This window comes from Vicia villosa, linkage group LG2, assembly GCF_029867415.1.
Source record: "Vicia villosa cultivar HV-30 ecotype Madison, WI linkage group LG2, Vvil1.0, whole genome shotgun sequence".
In the NCBI taxonomy this organism is placed as follows: domain Eukaryota; kingdom Viridiplantae; phylum Streptophyta; class Magnoliopsida; order Fabales; family Fabaceae; genus Vicia; species Vicia villosa.
Window position 1 is genome coordinate 224480264 of NC_081181.1, and position 20950 is coordinate 224501213.

General features: G+C 34.3%; 4 protein-coding genes across 4 annotated transcripts; 1 reads left to right on the top strand and 3 right to left on the bottom strand.

The window, feature by feature from the left end:
* Window positions 1-1208: 1208 nt before the first annotated feature.
* LOC131648345 (uncharacterized) lies at window positions 1209-3864 on the bottom strand. The gene is made up of 8 exons (XM_058918105.1): window positions 3679-3864; window positions 3257-3369; window positions 3102-3173; window positions 2915-2950; window positions 2394-2439; window positions 2115-2202; window positions 1721-1778; window positions 1209-1399 (listed from the first exon to the last, which is right to left on the bottom strand). The coding sequence occupies exons 1-8, from the start codon at window positions 3755-3757 to the stop codon at window positions 1349-1351; spliced, it is 543 nt and encodes a 180-aa protein (XP_058774088.1). The 5' UTR covers window positions 3758-3864; the 3' UTR covers window positions 1209-1348.
* A 7026-nt stretch (window positions 3865-10890) lies between these two features.
* LOC131651464 (DCC family protein At1g52590, chloroplastic-like) lies at window positions 10891-13574 on the top strand. Its single transcript, XM_058921126.1, has 6 exons — window positions 10891-10913; window positions 11397-11728; window positions 11817-11874; window positions 11965-12072; window positions 13156-13248; window positions 13338-13574. Exons 1-6 carry the CDS (start codon window positions 10891-10893, stop codon window positions 13417-13419), a joined length of 696 nt encoding a protein of 231 aa, XP_058777109.1. The 3' UTR covers window positions 13420-13574.
* Window positions 13575-13587: 13 nt separating this feature from the next.
* LOC131654044 (RHOMBOID-like protein 5) lies at window positions 13588-15634 on the bottom strand. The gene is made up of 5 exons (XM_058924451.1): window positions 15266-15634; window positions 14751-14914; window positions 14490-14668; window positions 14050-14306; window positions 13588-13926 (listed from the first exon to the last, which is right to left on the bottom strand). The coding sequence occupies exons 1-5, from the start codon at window positions 15538-15540 to the stop codon at window positions 13848-13850; spliced, it is 954 nt and encodes a 317-aa protein (XP_058780434.1). The 5' UTR covers window positions 15541-15634; the 3' UTR covers window positions 13588-13847.
* A 65-nt stretch (window positions 15635-15699) lies between these two features.
* On the bottom strand, window positions 15700-20950 carry LOC131654043 (probable polygalacturonase At3g15720). The gene is made up of 10 exons (XM_058924450.1): window positions 20872-20950; window positions 20578-20697; window positions 20344-20481; window positions 18163-18333; window positions 18039-18062; window positions 17700-17907; window positions 17530-17611; window positions 17341-17449; window positions 16335-16451; window positions 15700-16231 (listed from the first exon to the last, which is right to left on the bottom strand). The coding sequence occupies exons 1-10, from the start codon at window positions 20905-20907 to the stop codon at window positions 16001-16003; spliced, it is 1236 nt and encodes a 411-aa protein (XP_058780433.1). The 5' UTR covers window positions 20908-20950; the 3' UTR covers window positions 15700-16000.

The following is a 20950-nucleotide window of genomic DNA, read 5'->3' on the forward strand; positions in this document are numbered from 1 at the left end:
TTTGTTGCAGGCAGTTCCAAATCTACCATATGATGACGGATATTTTTCCCAAAGCTCGCATCAAAGAGATTTATCGTCTTCAAAAGAGATTCATCTGGGAAAATACTTTGGAGAAACATAAATATCATGATGTTCACTTAAACTGATGTCAACTATGCATGAAAACTGGAGAGATGACGTATTTATTTTTGCAGGAGCTGGAAGAGAAGGATTTTCAGTCAAGAATGTGTATGAAAGCATGGTTAATAACTAACCAACTAATGCTCATATAAAAGCCTTTATTTCTTTTAGTCTGGAAAATTCATTATTATTGTGTATTAATTTTGTCTTTTATTTCTATTTTCTTTCTTCCTTAGTTAATTATTGTCTGCTAATTTTTGGTTTGATTATTTTGTAATGTTTGGTTTTATTTATTTTTTTAGTATATTTTATTATTTATGTTTTATAATAAAAAAGAAACTTTAACCTTACATTTTTACATCTCTGGTTTTTTTTTTTTTATATTTCAACTTCACAATAATCATTACTACTCGAGACAAAAATTTGCTAGAAAGGCATGAGATTGAAAAAAGTATGAAACTTTATGAGCTAAATGTAGGAGAAGCTCTTGAATGGTTAAAGGTGAAGGCTTTTTTAAAAAACACAATTGATTCAAATTATAAGGACATTTTATACGGCACAGTAAGAGAAACATCTGACCTGATGCATCTCCAGACATTTTTTTGGAAAAAATAAGAATGTCTCACTTTTGGGAAAAAATAAAAAATGTCTCATTTTTAACACCTTTGTTGGTGTGTGATTTAGGTGCGTCTGAAAATGCATTTTCAAACACTAGAGACATTTTTAAGACTTTTTACGATGGTATAAGAGAATATATAAGGGTGGAAAGATCAACCCTAAAAAAACCAAGAAAAACACTGTTTGTCTATTTTTGAACAATTGAAACCTTCTTTCTTGTGTTTAATTTCTCACTTTCAAATGTAATAAAATGTTATATGATATTCATCTATCTAAAAGTAGATTCAATTTGTAATAAATTTCAGAGGCAAAATCAATTCTAATTGAAAACACTGAAACATGTGTGACAATTTCTAGAATCCATTTTGCCTCCTCAAAAAGTAACTATTTTTGAGGAACTAAACATACACACATACACAGTCACACTGCACCAAGAAACCATAAAATCAACCAACAGACAATAAAAAAGATTATAAAATTCAACTACTTTGTATTAATTCTTAACATTATGCTGTTAATGGTACAAAATGACACCTTCAAGTTCAAACAAAGCATGACATTTGCTCATAGTATCTTGGAGGTCAGACCGTAATTCGATTTAGATTCATCATTACTCTTTCGAAGTTATCACGAGCAACCCCAAAGCACCGATGAGAATATACTGCAAAAAAGAAGAGACAGCTTTAACACACTTATACTCGCTCTAATATAAAGAGTTGATTTGAAAGAGAAAAGTGGAAAATCATAGCCATGATTGTGTATAAAACATGATATGTAACTCCACAACTTTCTGTCTAATTCAGTATCCCTCATTTATAACAGATCAAATCCTAAAATCTATGTCATCATACATCTTTAAACCGGTCATCAGTTATCTCATAGTTAAACATCCTGATTATCATGTTTCACCATAAAATACATAAAACAGCTAACTTCAGCTAATGAAAACATAATGATCAGTGGATTGGAGGAGTAAACAAACCTTGATGATAGGTTTTTCCGTCATGATAATTGTCACCCAGCCAACATAAGGTAAGAACCTGCCATTGACAAATACAAGCAAATATCATAAAAGGATTTTCAACTGAACATGTTTCATACTATACAATGCAAACTGTATGAATCGGTGAAAGATAAATTTGGATAAACCCTTGGAACATAATGTTCGAAGGTCCAAGAAGTGTTTGATATTCCACAAATAGGTGTACAAAGACATTAATCGTGCATGCTCAGTGCCACATATCCCATTCTTATTATAGTTTGAGACTAAAACACATACAACCTTAACCTTTGTATTGTTAATTAAAAATATAGGTTGTCACCGCAAGCGAGGAATGAAGACAAGTTTAGAATCAAGTGGAAAAGAAATGCTATACCCGACAGCTCTACCCATAATGTGGTGCCTTTGCAGCCAAAGCTGACCATGGGCGTACAGAAGCCTGTCATCACCGTAATTGTTATCTCCTGCCAAAAACAGAAAAATGAATGACCGGTTTGCAAAAATGGAAAACTTAGCAAAAATTATGAAATAAGAGTATGGAGAAAAGAATGAGAGTCAAATTCACTTATAAAAGATTGGGTTTTGTAAAATACTATTTCTATTTCTATTTTTTTTTTTTTTTGCCGTAATAGTATTTATATATTAGTTATACTACCTTTTGTGAGAACATCGACCTCCCCATTATCAGCCCTTTCGTGTACCTACAAAACAATCAAGCATTAAGAGCCTCAAACAGGACAATCTTAATTATCATTCACTGCAAGTTAATAACTAATAACGGTATATTTTTGAAAGCATAAAGAAAGTTAGACAGGCGAAGAAAAGTTATGGAAATTGCTATGGGGAATCAGGATGGTTCTTTTGGAAAGAAGACCAATAGAAGTAATGTCAATCGTATCCATTTCTCACAATTATAAATTATCGCTTGCCAATGACAGGATGTTGATGAAAGTAGTTCAAACAATACACCAGAGGGTCAAAAGGTGAAGGAGGTATTTCTAATGGCTTCACAAATTAATGAAATGTATCCACCCATCTAGCATCGAGAACCACTTTTTCCTACTTTTCCAGGCTTTCACGTGAGAAGACACAGAGCACTTGGCCTCAGAATCAAATTCAGTAATGATGCAACTGTTGCAACGAACAAACTAAATCCAACCAAAATATTGAGCTTACCTTAATTACACGATGAACGATTGGAATCTCTCGTCCCTACAAAAGAAAAAGTGCACGCCAATAGATTTTGTCAGCAGGGAAAGAAAAGTCTCGAGCAGAATACAAAGAATCAGAAAAATGCTGATACATAGATATAAATCGAAGTAATCAAAACATTGAGGATAATAAAACCGAGAGGTGAACTTACATCTACATTAAATACAACAATCTCCCCTGCGCGAATTGGCTCCTTACTCATGTGTAAGAACAAGATATCCCCCTGAAAAAACCAAACATTCATTAGCAACAGAAAGAAACAGACAAATTATATTACCAAAGCTTCCATGAATAAGATTGGCTTACCCGCTTGAATCCCGGTTCCATACTTCCAGAAAGAACAACAACAACAGGAGATTCACTGCCGGTGATGCACATCAATGCCTTCCATATTATCAGTGCAGAAGTAACAATCATGCCTGAAGCAAAACACATAACCCCGGATTACTACTAAACCCATAAACCAGAATACAAAAAACCTAGAATCTCAATTGGGACTGTTAAAGTTAAACCCTACCCATCCTAAAATCAAACAAAATCATGGATCATTCTTGACATAACATAAACCCTAAAATGAAGAATTCACATCAAAAACATCAAAATTCTACATTTTCAAAATCGACCCAGGTCAATGTAGCTCTCGAATTAAAGTAAAACAACGTAAAAACATAATTTTGTTGGTATGAATTGAATGAAAAGATTTTTCAAGAGAAAGAAAGAGAACGAACCAAGACTAACACCCTGAGTGAGGACCTGACGGATCTGAAGAGATTTGATAGAATCCACAGTCTCACCGATCATACCCATTGCTTCTTCGTTCTTTCTTTCTACCAAACTTCACCACTTTCTTTTCACTTAACAAATGGAGAAAACCAAAGACCAATCCAAGGCCAATTTCTACCAAAACAAATTTTATTTTCTTATTTATTTATTACCCTAACTTGTTTAATTTCTTTCTTACTTTTTATTTTATTTTGAGTCATTCTTTCTTATTAGTATTTTTTTGGTGGTTCTGTTTTCTGATTGGATATAATGTGTCATTGTGACAAAACAACTAGAAAAGAAATGTCTTGTACCAATTATATTAATATATGCAATCTTTTAAGAAAAAAAATTACACGCAATCTAATCACTTTCTGATGTTGTTTTTTAGGTATATTTAGTTAAATATGTATTTAAAATAATTTGACTAGATATATGTTTAAAAATGTTTTAGGCTGTCAATACATAATTATTATTTTTTATTTTAATTTTGTTTAAGTTTTTTGGATTTTGTATGTAATTTAATCTTAGGAAATTCATTAAAAAATAATTTTTAGTTTTAGAAAATTTCTTTTTTAATTTTTAGGAAATTTTTTTTAAAGGTTAGAAAATCATTCAAAGTATGAATTTATATTTAATAGATATATTTTTCTAAAATTCAATGGATTGATGTATCTTAGTAAAACTATTAGCGAATTTTCAGTTTTGTTGAAGAGGGACGTAAGTTAACTTAAAGTCAAAATTTTTAAAGTAAAATGAAGAGATTCAATAAGAATGGTGCAATCGATAAAAAAAACTTGTATAACATTAGGGATGGCAATGGGCAGGGTTTGGGCAGGGTTTGGGCAGGGTACTATAGTACCCATCCCCATACCCGCAGTTTAAAGAAATCCCTGTACCCGAGCCCAAACCCGCGTGGGTATCAATATTTATGCCCGTACCCGTACCCTGTGGGTACTTCAATGCCCATATCCGTACCCGTTTACCCGCATTTATAGTAAAATTAAATCGTTTAATTACAAAATATCATATAATTTAAGTCTTTTTAACAATATTAAAAAAATTATGTATGTTATTGTTGAGTTAAGAAACAAATAAACACTTTTATTAAAATGTGTAATGATTTAATAGCGATATATTTTTAAAAAAAAATTAGAATCATGCATTTTTATATAATAATATAAATGACATTATAGAAATATATAGTGTGGGTATGGGGCGGGTTGGGTAGTAAGGTACCCGTGCCCGCACCCATACCCGCATATTTTAATGGGTAATTACCCGTGTCCGTGCCCATACCCATTTTTATGGGTATTTACCCTACCCGATATGAGATTTTTTGTGGGTACCCACTGGGGATGGGCCAAATTGCCATCCCTATATAACATGATTGTGTGAAACAACAGACTTCGACACACTTTCTAATTATTAGTCGTCACCATGTAATTCACGAGTCAATACGATATGGTTAATCTATTGTGTTTTTGTTTTTGCAATTTTGTATGAGTTCTACTCCCAGTCTTCATTAATCATCATGTCACTAAAGAGAGTTGGAACTTTCACCAACTTCTTCGCTCCAACCTACTTTTTTTTAATGATTTTTTTTTATGGGAAACTCATTGCATTAAGAAGAAAAGTCCCCAGAGGACAATACAGACAAAACAACAGGGGGCTCTACTAGCCAAGACCTATCTCCAAACAACCTGCCCAAACCAATAAGATTATGGGCCTCAGTATTTTGCTGCCTGCATAAGTACATAACAGATCCTAAAGAAAAACTACTAAGCATACTTCTAACATCAGTAACAATGAGATCAATAGATGCGATTTGTTCAACACCATTAATACAATCAACAACGGTTAAGGCATCCGATTGAACCAGAACCTTCTCGATGTGGAGCTCTTTTGCCAAACGTAAACCCCACCTAATAGCCAAAACTTCGGCCGTAGCTGGATCTACAGTCATGGCTTCCTTCTTACAAGCTGCATAGAATATTTTTGACTCCCCTGTCTTGATCATGCAACCAAAACATCCGGCATCAGTCTGAACGATGAACACCTCTCTGTCAAGGCAAGCAGACTCAGTGTGAGAAGACAAACGCGACTTTTTTGCCACAGGAACCTGCAAATTGAATTCAGCCACACAGTCCCAAGTTTCCAGCGCTACCAAATGTGGATCCTTGAACTGCTGCTGAAAATGCCTCAAATTCCTTGCATTCCACAACTTCCATAGCAGCGTGCACATTAATTAGACTGTCAGAGTATCAGGACCCTCTAAGCACACAAGCAGCCAGTCGATAATATCAGTCTCAGGGGCAATTCTAAATCCAAGGGGAGGGGAGAAACAAGCTAACCTGGAGAACTCACATTCAAGGAAAAGATGTTTGGTAGATTCCTCACACACACCACAGAAGGAGCAAGCAGTGTCGATTTTAATTCCTTTCTTATAGAGGTTTGTTTTTGTAGGAAGAATATCCTTACCCAGCCTCCACAGAAAGCTCTTAACCCGTGGATGCAATCTAACGTGCCAAACCTTCTTCCACAACTGATAAGCAGGGGCATTTGATGGCCCCGGTTTCTTGTGCATCAAGTCATTTTGGAGCCTGTGGTATGCTGAACGCACAGAGTAGCAGCCATTTTTCTCACTATGCCAAATCAGTTCATCACTTGGTCTGCGGAAGGACAGTGGAATACTGAGGATATGGTGCGCCTCCGTGGGTTCGAAACAATTGTTAACCACCTCATAGTTCCAACAGCTCAATTCTTGATCAATCAACTCACTAATTGTGGCATTAGGCACCAGTAAGTTTGTTGTTCTTCTTGGTTTAAAACCGCTGATTCCGGGAATCCAACGATCCTTCCAAATTCTGACTTTTGTACCTGTACCTATCAGCCATCTCGCACCCTTGGAAACACACTCCTTCACACTTAGTATGCTACGCCATGCATAACTGGGACTGAAACCAGCTTGAGCTTCATCTATGGAGCACTTAGGATAGTAGCGGCATTTGAAAATTCTGGATAGAAGCGAAGAATCATCCGACAGTAATCGCCAATAGTGTTTACCCAGTAGGCTGGTGTTGAAGTTCCATATACCTCTGAACCCCATTCCCCCAACTTCCTTTGAACATGCCATCTTCTCCCAACTGATCCAGTGTACTTTCCGTTCCTCGTTCTTTGCTCCCCACCAAAATTTGGCCAACATACTTTCAATCTCATGACAAACACCAGCAGGAAGCCGATAACAACTCATGACGTAGCTAGGAATAGCCTGAGCCACCGCTTTGATAAGAATCTCCTTCCCGGACCTGGACAGAAATTTTTTCTTCCAACCCTTAATTTTCTTCCAGACTCGGTCAATCACCATACTGAAAATATCCTTTTCAGATCTTCCAAGAATAATAGGGAGGCCTAGGTATTTAGAGTGCCGCATCACCGTCTTTACCTGCATCCTATTACGGATCCTCTCTTTCACATCATCGAGCACATTTTGACTAAACGACGCTTCTGATTTATCTAAATTCACCACCTGGCCCGAAGCTTCTTGGTAGACTTTAAGGATATTTGCAACCTGCTTCTGTTTCACTAGCACGAACAAACAATAAGCTATCATCCGCAAAGAAGAGATGAGAGATGGTGGGGGCCTGCCTAGCAACTTGAATCCCATGGATGTTTTTGTTCTTGCAAGCTTCCTTTAACAGACCTGAAAAAACGTTAGCACAAATGATAAACAGATAAGGGGAGAGGGGGTCTCCTTGTCGGAGACCCCTTTCCGGTGTAAAAGCTTTGCTTGGCTGCCTGTTCACCAGAATTTGATACGACACCGTCGAAATACACCTATGAATTAGGGATATCATGTTATCCGGAAAGCCCATCGCTGCAAGGGTACCAATGATAAAATCCCATTCCAACCTGTCGTAAGCCTTAGACATATCCAGTTTCAGCGCCATAACACCTTTTTTCCCTTCTTCTTTTTCATCCAGTGAAAGCATTCCATGGCTATGAGAGTGTTATCCGTAATCAACCTCCCTTAGACAAGAGCGCTTTGTTCTTCATCTATAATCTCAGGAAGGATTGCTTTGATTCTATTGGCTATGGTCTTCGTAACAATCTTCATAATCATGTTACAAAGGCTGATGGGGCGAAAATCCTTGGGAGTTTTTGGGTTCTTGCACTTTGGGATGAGCGTAATAAAGGTATTGTTGATTTCACTAGGGTCTTTGCCTCTGTTAAGAATCTCCAGAACCATGCTGCAAACACCAGCACCCACGATATGCCAATACTTTTAATAAAATAATGCCGGCAGCCCATCGGGGCCCGGGGCTTTGAGAGGATGTATCTGAAAGATGGCCTCCTTTACTTCAGCAGTAGAAAATACAGACGCACACCAACTTACCAGATTCGGGCTGAGCTTATCTTGTCCCACAGAGCAAACTCCTGCAATGTTAGTAGGTGAGGACGTAGCAAAAATGTTCGAAAAATAGTTCACAAGGATCCTTTCACAATGGTCATCACCTTTCCACCAACACCCCAAGTCGTCCTTCAGTTTTTTAATGGTATTTGTATTTCTCCTTTGGCTAGCTTTTCCATGAAAAAACTTTGTGTTGCGATCCCCCTGCTTTAACCAAACAACTCTACTTCTTTGGCGCCAGCAAGTTTCTTCCACCAGGAGGAGGCTGTTTCTCTGTCTTTCAAGAGCCCTATGATTCTCAATTCCTTCTTTGCTTGCAGACCAAGACGTTTCTTCATCCATCAAACGCTCGATCCTCTTTATTTCCTTTCCTAGCGTTCCAATCTTATACTCCTTGAATTCCCGATCCAGGTTTTGCATAGCTTTAATCTTCATTTGTCCTTGGACTTGGCCTCCGTTCCACATTTGTTCAACGATAGCTTCGCACCTGGGATCCTTAGACCAAGCCTCCTCAAAGCGAAAAACATGGATCCTCCTGCGTTTTTGCTCACAGTCAAAAGCCTCTAGGTCAATTCTGATAGCTGCATGATCTGACCCAAAGCGACCTAAATGAAACACTTTAACCGGCACGAATCTGTTGATGAAACTACTAGTTGCAATTCCCCTATCGAGACGACACTGAATATTAGCCCCATCTTGTCTTCCATTAGTCCACGTATACGGGTAACCTTCAAAAACCTAAGTCGATAAGCCCACAAAGGTCCATAACTTGACGTCCCCGCGACATCTGTCTAGCGGTTCTGACATTGCCTCCCTGTTTATCACTATCAGTCAGAACATCATTGAAATCTCCCACAAAAAATTGTTCTCTCACCTCCTCTTTGTGATAACGTATGCACCAAAGCCCACGTATTAACCTTGTTTTGCTCATCCGGGAAATCGTAGATTCCGTTGAAACACCAAGGTTGGTCTTCAAACTCATCCACTATTGTACCACTTATATGATTTAGAGAGTAAGAAGAAACATTCAGGTTAACACTTTCCTTCCATAACAGAGAGAGTCCTCCACCTCTAGTCCTGTCACTGCCACCACACTCAACTACCAGGCACCTCTCAAAACCACATCTACTTTTTATAATCTGCATCTCGTCGTTTTTCAGCCGAGTTTCCATAAGAAAAACGAGAGAGGGGTTTTCCAAATGGAGGAGCCTCAGCAAGGCTCGAACTACACGGGGACTCCCCAACCCCCTGCAGTTTCAACTTAGGATTTTCATTGGGGAAGGCAGTGTTGGTCCCCCAACACTACCTCTGGTCTATTTGCAAGATTCTTATCTTCCTCCTGGGCCTGTTTCCTCTTTTTTTCGCCACAGTCTTCCAAAGCTCCATCAGTAACCATAACGTCTATTAGCTGCCTCTTTCCCAACTCCCACTCTGCCGCCTTCTGTTGATCTATAACGGTCTTCTTAACACTCTTCCTTCTAGTCCACTTCCTTTTCTTAGCTGCTAAATGTTAGTTCCCTCCCGATAACTTCCCCGTTTTGGAGATATCCACTGCCCCTAGAGATTCAGCCACAGATTCAATCTCTTGTATGCTCGTTTGTTTCGAAGTATCTGCCTCATTTCCTCCTCCTTTCTTCTGTATTTCTAAAGGAACCCTCTACTCCACTTCCACATCTCCTTCCTTCTCCTTCCCCTTAGAGCCACATTTGCTTTGACTCGATGAAATGTTGAAAAGACTCCTACTGCAATTCCCGGAGCTAGAGTCCTTTCTTTGTTCATCCATGACTTTTGGAAATGGTGATGCTCTGAGCCATAGACCAAAAGAGAGCTCTTGTTCCTCAATATCCTCGAAATGTTCTTCACTCAATTCTCCAAGATCTTCAAAATCCTTTAACTGGTGCCCTATTCTTCCACAAACAAAAGAAAATGTTGGTAGACGCTCATATTTGAAATGGACCCTGAGAGCTTTCTCTTTGAATTTGACAGCTGTTCCTCTTTTAAGTGGTAGGTTTAAGTCCATCGTCACCTTGATACGCAGAAACCGCCCATTCCTGTGAGCTTCCTTCTGATCCATCTCTTCAAACTCTCCTAAGATACCGCCAATTTTCTTCGCCATGGCCTCAGATCTGAGCATAAGGGGAAGCTCATAGATCCGAACCCAAAACGATCCAAAATGCATATTCAGCGCCGACGGTTGCTCTTCACCCGACACACGAGCCAGGACCAGAAGGTTCCTGTCGAAACTCCACGGGCCATTTTTCAACACATATTCCAAATCCCTCTTAGTTGCGAACCGAAAGAGGAATAAGTTTTTGCTCAGCTCTTGCGTTTCTACAGGGTTCTTGAGTTTCCACGCGTTTATCATAGTGCTTGTGAACGCCCTAGCATTGAAACCGCCTTCTGTCCATAGCTTCCCAGCAAGGGTCCTTTGAAAGATCTCTTCTCCGCATACTTCGTCACCTTCCGCTACAACCCCTTCTTCTTCTTCCTTCGATAACGGAATGTTCTTCCATTTGTCCATCGCAAACTCAAAGATCCACTGATAAAGGATTAATCTCAAAAAGACGAGACGGTAATAACTTCCAGATGGAAGAGATGAGCCACCAAAGTGGGAAAGGAGCCAGATATCTGGGGAGAAAAGCGCCGCCACAAACCCTAGAAGGGATAAGGGAAGGGAAAGACACGATAAGTTTTTAGCGAGAGAAAGTTTGGCCTCTCTCTAGAAACACGTGGTTTTTGGCAGTGTTGTTTTTATGATATTTCAACCATGGAGCAAGAGGTTAAGTGCATGTTTGGATTGACTTCTACAAACTTTAAAAGCACTTATAATCCACTTCAACTTGAAAATTGATATTCTTTTCTTGTTTGGATACTTTTTCAAAATCATTTCTCCTCCTCCAAAAGCAATTCTAGTAGAAACTACCATTCCTAACTTTTGATTTTAATATAATCAATTCTATATTTATTATATATTATTTATTACAACTTTTTAAAAAAATTCTTCTTTACCCTCTTTAAGTTTTCATCAATTATTTTCTTTTTTATTTGTATTAGAATTTATTACCAGTTTGATAATTATACGATTCAAAATCAATTTTATTAAAATTATCCAAACAACATTAATCCATAACAATCACTTCTATATCATTTTATCCAAACATAAATTATTTATTCTAAATTCAATTCTATTAAAATCAATTTTACCAAATTCAATTATCTCTAAATCAATTTTATGGTCATCCAAACACACCTAAATCTATTAGTGCCATAAAGCAAAACCAAGCTTGCTGTTGGCTCCTGCGCCACCAAGAAAATTAAATTATATAAAAAACATAATATAGTACTAGTATATTTTTATGTTCGTTCATACACTAAATACTTGCATAATTTATCGGACAACTTGTTTGTTTCAATGTCTCTTCAGCTTCAGCTACCGCTTCGTGGCTGCGTTGGTCGGCGCGTGAAACCAACGACGTGCTCGCCTCGTGCACGAAGAGTCAAAACCTTGGCCACTCTATCACAACCCCAAAGCGACGGTGTTAACTGGGTGGAAGCAACTTCAAGTTTCTTCGAGCAAGACAAAAGACCCATCATGTTATTCGACGGTAAATCATCAAAATTCTTCGAATTTTCTATGGAGCAAACGTCTCTTGGATGCAACTTTTATTAATTTGTTTTGATTTTGAGACACAGGTGTATGCAATTTGTGTAATGGAGGAGTAAAGTTTGTTCGTGATAATGATCGAAATAAGTAATATTATTATAATATCCTTTCTCACATTTTCATTATAGTTATTAGTTAGTTAGAGCAGTTGATTAGTCAGTTAATTGGTTTTGACAGGACAATTAGATATGAGGCACTTCAGAGTGAGGCAGGTAAGATGTTACTCAGGAGATCAGGAAGAGCCCCTGATGATATCTCAAGCGTTGTTCTTGTTGAAAATAATAGGTATGTTTATTCAATTCGTATAAAAGCTATTTCTATAACAAAAATAAAAAACAACTTAATTGTTTTTTATTAGTCATAAGTTGTTGTTTTCATATGTTCCACTAAATAGGTTCGCATGTGTTTATGCTTGTATATAAGTCATAAGTTGTCTGAGAGATGAACTAATAGTGAATATCTGGTAACTTAGTTAGTTGATGGCTGTTAGTGGATAAGCGGATAAGGTAGATGATTCAATTTGTAGTGTTTAGTAAAATTAACAGTTGCATTCTCTTATAAATATGAGATCACAAAAAAGATATTGTTAATGAATATTTACTTTTTTCAATTAAGATAAAAAAAAAATGATAAATCATAAGCTATTTGAATTAGCTTATCAGAAAAAGCTATAAGCAATGTAGTCAAGATCGAGTGTTAGATGTTTGAGACTGAGAGTGCTACAATAAGAGAAAGATCGTTTTCATCGCTGGTGGGGTCAAGATTAAACTTTTTTGAAGCACGATCGTATAAAAAAACATGTTGCATTTTTTTGGGTCTGAATTATAATTTTCATGTTTTTGTGTATGTGTGTATAAATATACATATATGAAATTACAATTTTTTCCTTCGATAGGATCTTACATGCTATGCTAACGATCCAAGTTTCACGATCTTTTACAAGCTGACGGATCCTACTTAAGATCTCGGGCTTGACTATATTGTCTATAAACTAGTAAAAGTAAACTATAGGTTTTTGAGAAAATGACTTTTAGCAATTAAGTCTTTTTTTAACATACGGGCTTATAAGCTATAGGACATAATCTATAAGCTCATAAAAATGTTTTACCAAATAGAGCCTTAGTCAATTTGTTTTCACATGCTATTTCAGAGAGACTGAAAACAATTTATCAACATGTAAATAAGTTGATTCTATAATCTCTCACATACAATCTCACAAATACTTAAGTTAGCCGATAAACTCAAATACGTCAATTTAAACACGCCCAAAATATATTTGTGAGGAAAGTGAAAGTTTAAGATTGCAAGTTATTAAAATGAAGATTGAACAGTGAAATGTATAACTCTGGTTTATTTATTATTGTATAGATCATACATAAAGTCAGAAGCTGTGCTGAAGATAATGGAATACATAGACTTGCCCTTTCCTCAGCTAGCATTTCTTCTTCACTTCATGCCTCTGTAAGTTAGCTTCTTTACATTTTCATCATGTTATTTTATTGCTAAAGACAAACAAGGTTGTGATATATGGAACGAACGAACAACCGCAGGTTTGTCAGAGATTTTGTTTATGACAACGTTGCAAATAACCGTTACACCGTTTTCGGTCGCTCTGAATCATGTGAAATCTAGCATCATCCTCGAAGGAATACTAGTTATAACAGTATTTTGTTATATATGTAAATGTACTGTAAAACATAGCAAACAAGCTTTAACTTGATATAATTGTTTCCAAAATTGTTGTACCATGATGAGTTGTTCAAGCAAAAACTATAAGTTGAGGTTGATTAGTCGGGTCGATCCGTTACTAATGATTATAAATAAATTAATTTCTGATGGAATCTAAATATAGCTGATTCTATTACAGAGAGCATAACATTTTACATGGATAGTCTACAAACCAGAATTCAGAGAAGTATTCGCGATCATGCACATGTTTTGATCAAAAGAAAGCGACGAGTCTGTTATTACATATGTACTGCTATATACATTTCCAAAAGGAAGATTTTGGATTGTACATGAAAACAAACTTGAAGAACAAGCTGTGGAATCTGAATCATTCAACGTGGAATACTCCCTGTGACGGAAAACATTTCATCTGGTTTTCCTACGTACAATAAAACTAACCCATATGCATACCTGTGAATCAATCAAAATCGTTAACTTATTAAAAAACCGACTCTGATTAGTTTGACGGTGTAAACTTTTTACATCAACAATGTATTAGAATTGAACTTGAAAAGAAAATTACGATTTATTTACCCGATAAGTAAGATAATGAGTGCCAAGATCAGAAAGACGTACTGATACCATTTGTATTTGGATTTACGTTTTACGTTATATCCTGGAGGTACATATTTGCGATTCACATAACCGTATTGAGGGCGTATTAAAAGAACGAAACCAAGGAAAAACCCTGAAAGGAATCCTCCTATATGAGCTGAATTGTCCACATGAGGTAGAAATCCAACAGCCAAATTTAAGCCAATAATGAGCAGAAGACTTGTAAGAGCAGCACACTGCAGAAGTAAACACGGTGAATCGATCTGTTAAAAGTTAGAATTACAACTTCTAATTCAAAAATAGAAAAATACGAAAAATTCAACCACAGAACACACGATATTTGATCACGCAGTTTGACCAACTGAGCTAAGTCTCAGAGAACATTGTTCTTACCGGCACTCATACACATTAGAAAGTACCTTGTTTAAATATATAGTCCAATTGGTTAGAAGCTCGGAAAGCATGGCTCCCAGAAGTCCAAAAAGCGCACCCGATGCGCCAACTGATATGGTAGTTGGTGTTCCCGGGTCTCCCAGATGCAAAATCGATAACAAACTTCCACCAAAACCAGAAAACATATACAGTAATCCAATTTTAACTGCAGAGTCCAAGAGATCATACATAAATAAATCAACTAAACAAAGAAAAACAACAGTGAGTTTCAATTGAGACATGCTTACAGAATCCGAATTCGTTCTCAAGGCGAACTCCGATGAATAAAAGACTAAACATATTGGCAAGTAAATGTATAACTCCTGCATGAAGAAACATGCAAGTAAAGAAACGCCATCCTTCATTTTCACCCACCACAAGGTCCTTTTCAAGAGCTCCCATTACCCTCAGCCTGCACAAAGTTTACACAATAACACCAGAATGACCAATTAACAAAAGAAGATTAAACTTTAACATTGTTTTTTTTTTTTCTATGCATGCATGCATGCATGCATGTATTATAGGCATTTCATATTTTTGTCTTATGTTGCATATCCTCAAAGTAAGACCACAAATGCATGACATTGCAGTCGTGAAACCGTTCTAGATAGCTCAAAATTTGTTATATTGGACTGCAATTGTTGTTGCTGACCGCAACTTTTTAAAACCATGCATAGGATATGCAATTAACGTAATCATGAACATTATTTCATATATGATCTTTAAAATGACGATGATTATGCGAGAGAGAAGGGATTCTTACGTGCGAACAGAAGGGCCGAGGAGAGGGTTTTCGGTGAAAGGTTGAAAAGAGAATCTTCCCAAATAATGATAGTAAAGGCAATCATGTTCATTCAAATATCCAGGACAATCATTGAGATACATGCTATACACAAACAATACAATATTGGCTAAAAAAATGAGCGGCACCAACCACGAGAACCATTGTGTCGATTGTGGTATATGGTAAGAAGGCGGTGGTGGCGGGGGATAACGAGCCGCCTCTATATCGTTGGAGTACGGCGGCCTTTTCCCCATAGGAGGTTGTGAGGATTGTAACAAACGAGCATGCACCGACAGAGAAAGAAGAAAAACAACAGAAATAGAAATGTTGTGTTGGCAAATATGCAAATGCTTAGGAATGAAAACGATTGAGTCTTAGCCTAGCAGTTAAATTAGGTAACTCATTTTCTTCCTTATATAATAATCTGTTATTACATTATATATTACATTATGTTATATATAGTATATAGTACTATACATTACAATAATACACTCTCAATAACATTGCTAAATTTTTTTTTTTAATTTATAAAATCGGTATATCTGCGTGTAAATATAACCACAGATTAAGCTCAAAGAGATACATCGAATCATTCTAAATAGTAATTATTCAAAAATACAACAAAGTTTACACAGATTATTGTTCAATAATCGTAGTTACACAACAAATAAAAACAATTTGAAATCTTCTCAACAATTCAAAGGGAATTGGTAGCTACTTAAGCAAGCAGAATAGTTTAGGTTTGGTATGAGAGGCAGTTCCATGAGCATTATGGCAGAAAGAGAAAACCTTCATCCTAGGAACAGCAGATTGTATATAAACATGATCAAACACAATGTTGGAGCATCCAAAATTTTGGTCACAGTTCAAATTTATTGCTTTGTCTGTTAATGATGTTCCAACAATGTATTTGAAAGTTACATCACTCACTTTGATTGCTTGAGTCTATTACACATAACATTCAATAGAAAAATTTGTTAGAAATTATATTATATAAACATGATTTTTCATTAAAAAAAAACTTAGTTAGTGGATTTTATTGTGTTACCTTGTTTGGGCAAATCATTGGCTTAATACAATAAAATTGTTCAATGATAATTGGGTTGTTGGCTCTAACAAATTTGATTTTTTCAAAGGTGATCCTCCTAGCATATCCTCCTCCACCCTGTTGCATTTAAAATTATAATATGTGACCATAATTATATAAGCAAAAAATCCTTGGAATAAAAAAAGTATAAATTAATCCATCAGGTGACAAATACCGATATTACTAGTTTGGACGCCTTTGTGCGAGTTGGAACTCGGAGCCTTACTATTGTGTGTGAGTTTTGTGTTCTATTTAAAACTAGTCTATGTGTTCTATTTAAAACTAGTCCATAAGACGAGGATCATCACTCACCGGACTAATGCAACAACCATTAGGTTGAAATTAGTCCATAATGTGGACTTCGCCCAACTCAACAGATAAATGTCAAAATTACTATATTGCACACTTTCATCCGAATTTGAACTTTGAACATTATAGTTAAGGTGAATTCTTATTTATCTAACTCAAAAAGTTGGGTAAAGTTACATTCAGTATAAAACGTCTTGAAAACAACAAACAATTGTATTATTTAATAAATAAATATGTTAAAATTAAATGGTATCGTGTCATTGGTTGAAGGTACACTACCCAACTTTTTGTGATGGGTAGAGAAGTTGTCCCCGTTAGGTAATTGCGAGTTTGAGTTGTTCCATTTAAAACCACTCTATAAAGAGGGTCTTGCTAAGTCAACTAACAAATGCAAATATTACAAGACTGAAAGACTTCATCCGAGTTTGAACTCGAAATCTCACAATTGTGTGTACGTTTGAGTTTCTAGGAAGCACGAACACTCCAAATACGACACCGACAATGACACTAGTTATAATTTGAAAAAATTAATAAATAAAAAGTAATCACAAGTGTCGGTGTCTGCGACGAATACGGACACAACATTTTTCAGAGGTGTCGGTGGTGAGTTTAACCTTTCCATTTCGTGTATGTAAGCAAATTAGTATGAATTAATTACCTGCTTTGTCTTGATCCTTACTCCATTTAACGTCTCAATAATTGTACAATTTTTCACATGCACATCCTCTACAATATCACTCTCTCCACGTGCCCCCAATGATCCAATACTAACAAAAAAAAATATTTTCCTGATTAATATTATGTAAAGTAGCTAGCACATTTTAATAAAAATATTCAAAATTCCAACCTGATACCATGTCCTGGACCACATGTTATACCAGTTATGTTGATTAATGATGATCCAGCACTAATAGCAATACAATCATCACCTAAATTACAATTACACACAACATTCAATGATATTCATTTTTTGGTTTATTATCTAAAATAGATTAAAATTAGTTACTAATAATTTACCTGTTGCAATAATAGAGTCATGTACTTGAATTTCTTTTGAACCAGAAATATCAATGCCATCAGTATTAGGACTTTCTCCAGGAGCAATTAATTTGAGATTAGTGATAATTCCCTTTATACAATTTGTTAGAGTTATATGGCTTCTTGCTGGATTAATACTTTTATAACCTTTTAGTTGAAATCCATTACATCTATTAAATGTTACTGCCTGCACATTAATTAACATGAACAAAATTAATATACCAAATACTTCTGACCAAACACGTGTTTAGTATCTGACATTCAAAAACCAGACACTTTTGTTCAGAGGTGTCTGTATTTTGGAAAAATGATACTTACGGTTGGTGGACGACAAGTTGTTCCCTGAAAAGAGAAAAAATCATAAGAAAACTATAGAAGAGTGTATTATAGAAGTAATAGAAGTTGAAATGTTAAGCCAAAAAAGCACTTATATTTGACTTACAGGTGATGGATTTCCTAAGCAAGGTTGTTTCCACCACATAGAGCCTCTACCATCAATAGTGCCTTTTCCACTTATAATTAAGCCATTCACAAATGAGAAACCTATCCATGTGTTTAAATGAGATCCTGAATATTCTGATTTTGTTGCTGGTGCAACTATGTTCCCTGAAAGCTGAATTCACAAAAAAGCACTTAATTGGTTATTTTTCACTTACAACTAGAGAAATTAAGGACCTGTTTGAATGACTTTTAATTTTTAGTTTTTAAATTCTATTTTTTCAAACACTTTTAACAAACTGTTTCTTAAAAGAAAAGAAGTGAAAATCCATTTGGTAATCATAACTCTAAAAACTGTTTTAGAGAATAAATAGCTTAAAAACTTGTTTGATAGATTGATTTTTAAAATATTTTTTAAATAATTAAAACTATTATATTAAATTATAAAGTCAAATATATTCACATTTCTTATAAAATTAACATTTTTTAAATGAATAGTACTTCCTAGTCACTATAGAAATGATATACTGGTAGTTTTAGAATATCTGAATAAATTTTATTTTTAACTATTTTATAATTATTTTTTAAAATGTGTTTTAAAAATTGTTTACAAAAGAAAAATATATTAAAAATTTGTAGGAAACCTTAATTTAGTTTTTTGAAGAAGCAAAATAAAAAAAAAAACGTGTTTTCTATTTTTTTAAACAAAGTTCAAATTTATTGAAATATACTATTATACAAATTAAACTATTATAGAGTAAAAGCAATTCAATTATATTTATTTTGTATGTATTTTTATAAATAGGATGGCTTTAAAAGATATACAACGAGTCATTCTGACATCGGACATCAAACTTATGCAAATTCTATTGAACCATTCCGACGCATAGTTTCTCCTTCAATACTCGCAGTCAGTCCTTCCATATTATAATGAGTGCTATTTTTTTAAAAATAAAATAAAATATGATGCGTATATGATTTAAACTTCAATATATACGTATATTATTGATAGATTATTGGTAGTAGTGTACCAATAATATTTCAGAAACACAAATTTATCAATAAAATAAATTATATATATATATATATATATATATATATATATATATATATATATATATATATATATATATATATATATATATATATATATATATATATATATATATATATATATATATATATATATACACACACGTGTATACGTGGAAATGGTAGATTTTACCCATACAATAGAAATAAAATTTAAAAAAATGATAAAAAAATCAACAATAAATAGAAAATAAAAATGTCAAAAAAATAAATAAATCAATTAATCCAATTCTTATAGTTTAATATAAAAATATATATTTTATTCAATAAATTTTAAAATGTCATTGTTGTCTTTTTTTTCTAATACTATATATATATATATATATATATATATATATATATATATATATATATATATATATATATATATATATATATATATATACACACTAATACAATGCACATACATAAAAAAATAAAATAAAGGGTCTTGCTAACCAGTGCCCTCAGTGCAATGGTTAAGCATTTCAAAAAAAAAAATATTTTATAGAAAATTTAATATTTCAATTTTTGAGGCATTAAATATGCGGATTATCGAGATAAATTTACTATTTTTAAAGTCTTAAACATTGTCCTGAGAGTACTGGTTAGCATTTCCAAAAAATAAAATTGAATAACAATATTTATTTTTATAGCAAACAAAATTTAATTTCTATTAAATTAATTATATATGAAACATTATGGTGTGTCAATGTGAGGTATAAGAACAAATACATACAATAAATATATAAGTCAGTTTTATTTCATATTTAAAAACAGAAAACTGAAAACCAAAATAGTATAGAGTAGTTTTCAGTTTTCACATTTAAAAAGAGTCATTTCAAAACAGTTTTAAGAAACAATTTTTAAAATTGAGACAACCAAACAGATTTTTGAATTTTGAATTTTAGAAAAGAAAAAACTGTTTTTAAAAAGCTATTCAAACAAATTGACTTCTTTTAATGTATATTTTTTTCATACGCACCGGCCATAATCAAACTGTAGACCAAATAATTAAAAGATTCAAATATTTACCATTTATAGGACAATAATGATATTTGAAATTTTGAATGTCTTAATTATATTGACATGAATATCATGGTTACGAAAGTACCTGAATGTAAATATTTTTAGAATTGCATGGACCATTGAATGCTATTGGCCTCAATAAAAATGTCTTGGCTGCTGGTATGATCAGTTGAGATGTGCCTGATTTGCTCTTACACACATCTTTCCATGCTTTTAGAAATGCCTGATCAATATACATTACTAATTTTCATTAGAAATAGTTTTAAATTATTTTGATTAATCTTACACATGAAGCTAAATAGATTAAAAATTAATTTACAGGAGAATCATTGGTTTTTCCATCTCCAACTGCTCCATATTTCAACACATTGAAAGTCGTTGTGATACTCAATCCAGGTCTAACCGTACTCATAATCACTAACAATGTAAAAAAGCACTCCTGCGGAAAAACGAAACTTCAAACACAATATTGACAGAGACGCACACACATTATTATAAAAAAATGAATAAATTTATATAATTATATGTGTCGGTTTCATGCTAGAGCCAGTATTATGAATATTACACTCATAATACTCATAATGTAAAATGATGATTCTTGTGAGATACTAACCATAGTATAAAACATTGTTATGCTTTTGAACAACATGACAATGACAAGTATTTCACACCTTCAAAGACTATGTAACATA

What these genes read in the sequence shown, in the direction of transcription:
- LOC131648345 (XM_058918105.1), bottom strand. Translation starts at nt 3,757, where the DNA reads ATGGGTATGATCGGTGAGACTGTGGATTCTATCAAATCTCTTCAGATC. An exon ending in CACTCAGGGTGTTAGTCTTG is followed by an intron (nt 3,370 to 3,678) that starts GTTCGTTCTCTT and finishes GTTTTGCTTCAG; the next exon opens with GCATGATTGTTACTTCTGCA. An exon ending in TGGAACCGGGATTCAAGCGG is followed by an intron (nt 3,174 to 3,256) that starts GTAAGCCAATCT and finishes TGGTTTTTTCAG; the next exon opens with GGGGATATCTTGTTCTTACA.
- LOC131651464 (XM_058921126.1), top strand. Translation starts at nt 10,891, where the DNA reads ATGGAGCAAGAGGTTAAGTGCAT. An exon ending in GTTCTTGTTGAAAATAATAG is followed by an intron (nt 12,073 to 13,155) that starts GTATGTTTATTC and finishes ATTATTGTATAG; the next exon opens with ATCATACATAAAGTCAGAAG. An exon ending in CTTCTTCACTTCATGCCTCT is followed by an intron (nt 13,249 to 13,337) that starts GTAAGTTAGCTT and finishes GAACAACCGCAG; the next exon opens with GTTTGTCAGAGATTTTGTTT.
- LOC131654044 (XM_058924451.1), bottom strand. Translation starts at nt 15,540, where the DNA reads ATGGGGAAAAGGCCGCCGTACTCCAACGATATAGAGGCGGCTCGTTAT. An exon ending in CTCGGCCCTTCTGTTCGCAC is followed by an intron (nt 14,915 to 15,265) that starts GTAAGAATCCCT and finishes AACTTTGTGCAG; the next exon opens with GCTGAGGGTAATGGGAGCTC. An exon ending in GGACTATATATTTAAACAAG is followed by an intron (nt 14,307 to 14,489) that starts GTACTTTCTAAT and finishes TTACTTCTGCAG; the next exon opens with TGTGCTGCTCTTACAAGTCT.
- LOC131654043 (XM_058924450.1), bottom strand. Translation starts at nt 20,907, where the DNA reads ATGTTGTTCAAAAGCATAACAATGTTTTATACTATG. An exon ending in GAAAAACCAATGATTCTCCT is followed by an intron (nt 20,482 to 20,577) that starts GTAAATTAATTT and finishes TATATTGATCAG; the next exon opens with GCATTTCTAAAAGCATGGAA. An exon ending in GCTTAGGAAATCCATCACCT is followed by an intron (nt 18,063 to 18,162) that starts GTAAGTCAAATA and finishes TTCTCTTTTCAG; the next exon opens with GGAACAACTTGTCGTCCACC.